This window comes from Coffea eugenioides, chromosome 10, assembly GCF_003713205.1.
Source record: "Coffea eugenioides isolate CCC68of chromosome 10, Ceug_1.0, whole genome shotgun sequence".
Lineage (NCBI taxonomy): Eukaryota > Viridiplantae > Streptophyta > Magnoliopsida > Gentianales > Rubiaceae > Coffea > Coffea eugenioides.
This window is the reverse complement of record NC_040044.1, coordinates 11,213,033-11,217,155: the sequence shown is the minus strand read 5'-3', so window position 1 is coordinate 11,217,155 and position 4,123 is coordinate 11,213,033. Positions and strand designations below refer to the sequence as shown.

Genomic DNA, 4,123 nt, shown 5'->3' with positions numbered 1-4,123 from the left:
TGCCCACGCAGAGCTGCGTGAAAAAGACGGAGTATGCGACCCTACTTCCTGGAGGCTGCAGCAATTCTTGGAAGGTGACTGTAGCTACGTGGGATCAGGAAGCTTTTCCAAAGAGGACTTTTGGCAACAATCCAATGAGGGAATTAAGGAAACAATTCGTTTGAGAAACAACCTCTTATTTCGGCTAGCAAAAAGGATGGCGGAAACACTACAAATAGGAGGACTGCAATAGACTAGGGATCTTATCATCTGTCTTGGATTTTTCTCTTTGTTTTTTCTTCCTACTTTTGAACACAAGTTGTAAGTTGGCGGCCAAAACTTTTACTCCTTCTTCAATTAACGAAACTCCATGGAAACTGCGAATCGTGTGAATAGCATGAGATCAGGCTAGTTCTTTTATCTAGTTGAGGAGTAATCAAGGGTCGGAACACAAACAATTGTGAGATCATTTTTATTATTCTAAGTTCTACGTTTGTGGGTATTTAATTATTCTTTGTTTGAATTGCTTGTTATTATTTAGATATATTGAATTAATGTGGCCAGTTGTTCAGTTGTCTAAATAATATACCGCCAATTAGGACAGGGGTGCATATCACTTGAATGTCTTAAATTAGTGGCAACGGTACCAATTTCATTGCATCGCAAGCAGTCTAATCTAGGTCGTAGGAATAATTAATCTAGTTTAAATGAACCCGCATGTGTGTTTGTTAACTAGAATTGGGTCTCTCTAATTCCTAAAGCTGTAATTAGATTAAATCCTTCGAGCGTCTCTGGGGTTATCTATTTTACAAGAAGGTAGTTTACGAGCGTCTCTGGACTACCATATAATTAAGGAGAGATTGGGAGTTTGGCGGTTGCTAAATTATTAGAACCAATTTATTTGTGAACGTATGAATTATCCCTGGTATCTATGATCAATTGTGTGAACCGGTGCCGAGATTATCTCCTTGACTAGGTTGTGTCAATTAATTGTTTATTCCATTCTTCAGTTATTGCACTTCTTGCAATTGTTTAGTTAGTGACCTTACATCTTTAATTTGTTTCTTTTACTTCTCTTCCAAAAATCCCCCAATTATCTGTGTGTGATAAATTTACCAGTTCCCTGAGGAGACGACCCTACTCACCGCTATACTTATTCAGTTTTGGTAGTAGGTCTAATATAAATTTTATTTTTGGTAGTTTGACAGCCACCAAATTTTTGGCGCCGTTGCCGCAGTTGCCGGGGAGTTGGTTCTTGAAGTGATTTATTGCACAGGCTAGTGTAGCCTTGTTTTATGCCTCGATCTTCCCATACAAGAAGACTTGAGTTTGACCTAAAGATCGAGAAAACCGCCAGGAGGTTGACAAAGGAGACGAAGTTGCAAAAGCAACAAGCCTCAACGGCACAACCATCTGAATTTGAGCAAAACTTTCACTTTGGTGATTCACCAGTCCAACTGGAAACAAATTTGCTTGGATCCAACGAAACAATGGCAGCCCAAAGAACCTTGAGGGAGCTTGCGACCCTTAATGTTAACCAACAGCCTCTGTGCATCACTTACATTGACAAAGAGGAGGCTTTTGAGCTAAAATCTGATTTAATTCACTTATTACCTACCTTTTGTGGTATTGCAGGTGAGGACCCACACAAGCACTTGAAGGAATTTCATGTGGTGTGTTCGATCATGAGACCTCAGGGAGTCACTGAGGAACAAATCAAGTTGCGTGCCTTCCCATTTTCCTTAGCAGATAAGGCTAAGGACTGGTTATTCTACCTGTCATCGGGGTCCATCACTACATGGGAAGCATTAAAACGACAATTTTTGGAGAAATTCTTCCCAGCTTCCAGGGCCGCCAACATCAGGAAGGAGATATGTGGAGTGAGGCAAGCAAATGGAGAGACTCTTTACGAATATTGGGAGCGGTTCAAATAATTGTGTGCCAGTTGCCTACACCATCAAATTTCTGACCAACTGTTGATCCAATATTTCTACGAGGGGCTCCTACCCATGGATAGGAGCATGATCGATGCAGCTAGTGGAGGAGCTCTAGTGAACAAGATGACAGACGAAGCGAAACTACTGATATCGAACATGGCTGAAAATTCTCAACAATTAGGGGTCCGATCTGAGGGCATGACTAGGAGAGTCAACGAGGTGAATCATTCTGACTTGGCAAATAAGTTGACTGAACTTACGGCTCTGGTTCGTCAGATGACGGTAGGGCAAGTACAGGCAGTGAAAGTATGTGGGATATGTGCTGCGTCCGAACATGTGACCGACATGTGCCCGACCCTTCAAGATGACCCATACGAGCAAGCTAGTGCCATGGGGAGCATGTCTGGATCTTCTCAAAGGAGAAATGACCCCTATGCGCCCACATACAACCCAGGGTGGCGGAACCACCCCAATTTCAGCTATGCTCCGAAACCTTCAGGTTTTCAACAACCATTCCAGCAAAGACAACCTGTTCAACAACCACCCACATCTGATTCGGGTATGTCCTTGGAAGACATGGTTAAATTACAAGCTGACAGCACTTGTCAAATGAGGCAGGACCAACAGAGATTTCAACAGGAGCAACAAAAATTTCAGCAGGACCAACACAGAATGCAACAAGATCACCAGAGGTTTCAACAAGAGACACGCGCAAGCATTAGGATCTTGGAGGCACAAATGTCACAATTGGCATCCTCATTGAGCAGCTTCAAAAATGGTAAAGAGAAGCTACCGTCTCAAGTAATCCCCAATCCGAAAGAGAATGCAAGTGCAATGCTTTTACGAAGTGGGAAGGAGGTGCAATCCTCCCAATCGGAGGCAACCAGAGATGGAGATGGACAAGTGCCCAAGAAACCTACGAAAGAGGAGGTAAACACCCCGCCGCCCATTCCTAAGACTTTTGACATAAACCCTCCTTTTCTTGGCAGGTTCGCTAAGGTGAAGAAAGAGGAGTCGGAGAAGGAGATTTTGGACACCTTCCGGAAAGTGAAAATCAACATCCCACTGTTAGAGGCAATTAAGCAATTGCCGAAGTATGCAAGGTTTCTGAAAGGGTTGTACACTAACCGGAACAAGTTGAACCTCCAAGACAAAGTAAGGGTAGGTGAGAACGTGTCGGCGGTCCTCCAAAAGAAGTTGCCACAAAAGTGCAAAGATCCAGGTATGTTCACTGTACCATGTATCATAGGCAAAAAAAGGATAGAGAAGGGTATGCTTGACCTAGGTGCATCTATTAACGTTATGCCCTTATCTATATTTAAAGTTTTGAACTTAGGACTTCTAAAAGATACAAGAGTGGTGATTCAACTAGCAGACAGGTCCAATGTCTACCCCGAAGGTGTAGTTAAGGATGTCTTAGTAAAAGTTAATGAGTTTATCTTCCCTGCTGATTTTTACATCGTTGACATGAATGATGATAACTCAGTTAACTCGGCCGTACTCATTCTGGGGAGACCATTCATGAGTACTACTAGAACCAAAATAGATGTGCATGAAGGTACGCTGTCTGTAGAGTTTGACGGGGAAATGATTACATTTAATATTTTTGATGCAATGAAATACCCGGATGACACTGAGTCTGTTAACTATGTTGGTATTACTAATTCCATTGTCCAAGATCACATTGAGCAGAATTTTATGGAGGACAAGCTGGAATTCGTGCTACAACAAAGCAAGACGAATGCAGACGTGGAAAGTGAGGATAAGGAGGACACTATAGAAGCCATTATGTCACTGCACTCGCTTCCCGCATTTTCCGACGGGTCAGTAGACTCTTTCCTACTATTGCCTACTTCTAATGAAAGAATTTTACCTTCTATGGAGCACGCATGAGAGTTGAAATTGAAGGAGTTGCCGAAGCATTTGAAGTATGCCTACCTTGGAGATCAAGACACCCTGCCAGTTATCATCACAAATGATTTGATGGCGTTACAAGAGGAAAAACTCCTAAGGGTTTTGCGGGAGTATAAATCAGCGATCGGTTGGATGTTGGCCGATATTAAAGGTATCAATCCATCCATGTGTATGCATCATATTCTCCTTGAACCAGAGGCAAAACCAGTGAGGGAACGACAGAGAAAGCTCAACCCGGCCATGAAGGAGGTAGTGACGAAGGAGATTCTCAAACTCTTAGAGTTAGGAATAAT

General features: G+C 42.6%; 1 protein-coding gene across 1 annotated transcript; it reads left to right on the top strand.

The window, feature by feature from the left end:
• The first annotated feature begins 1,988 nt into the window (after nt 1–1,988).
• LOC113750423 lies at nt 1,989–3,809 on the top strand. Its single transcript, XM_027294398.1, has one exon. It carries the CDS (start codon nt 1,989–1,991, stop codon nt 3,807–3,809), a length of 1,821 nt encoding a protein of 606 aa, XP_027150199.1.
• Nucleotides 3,810–4,123: the final 314 nt, after the last annotated feature.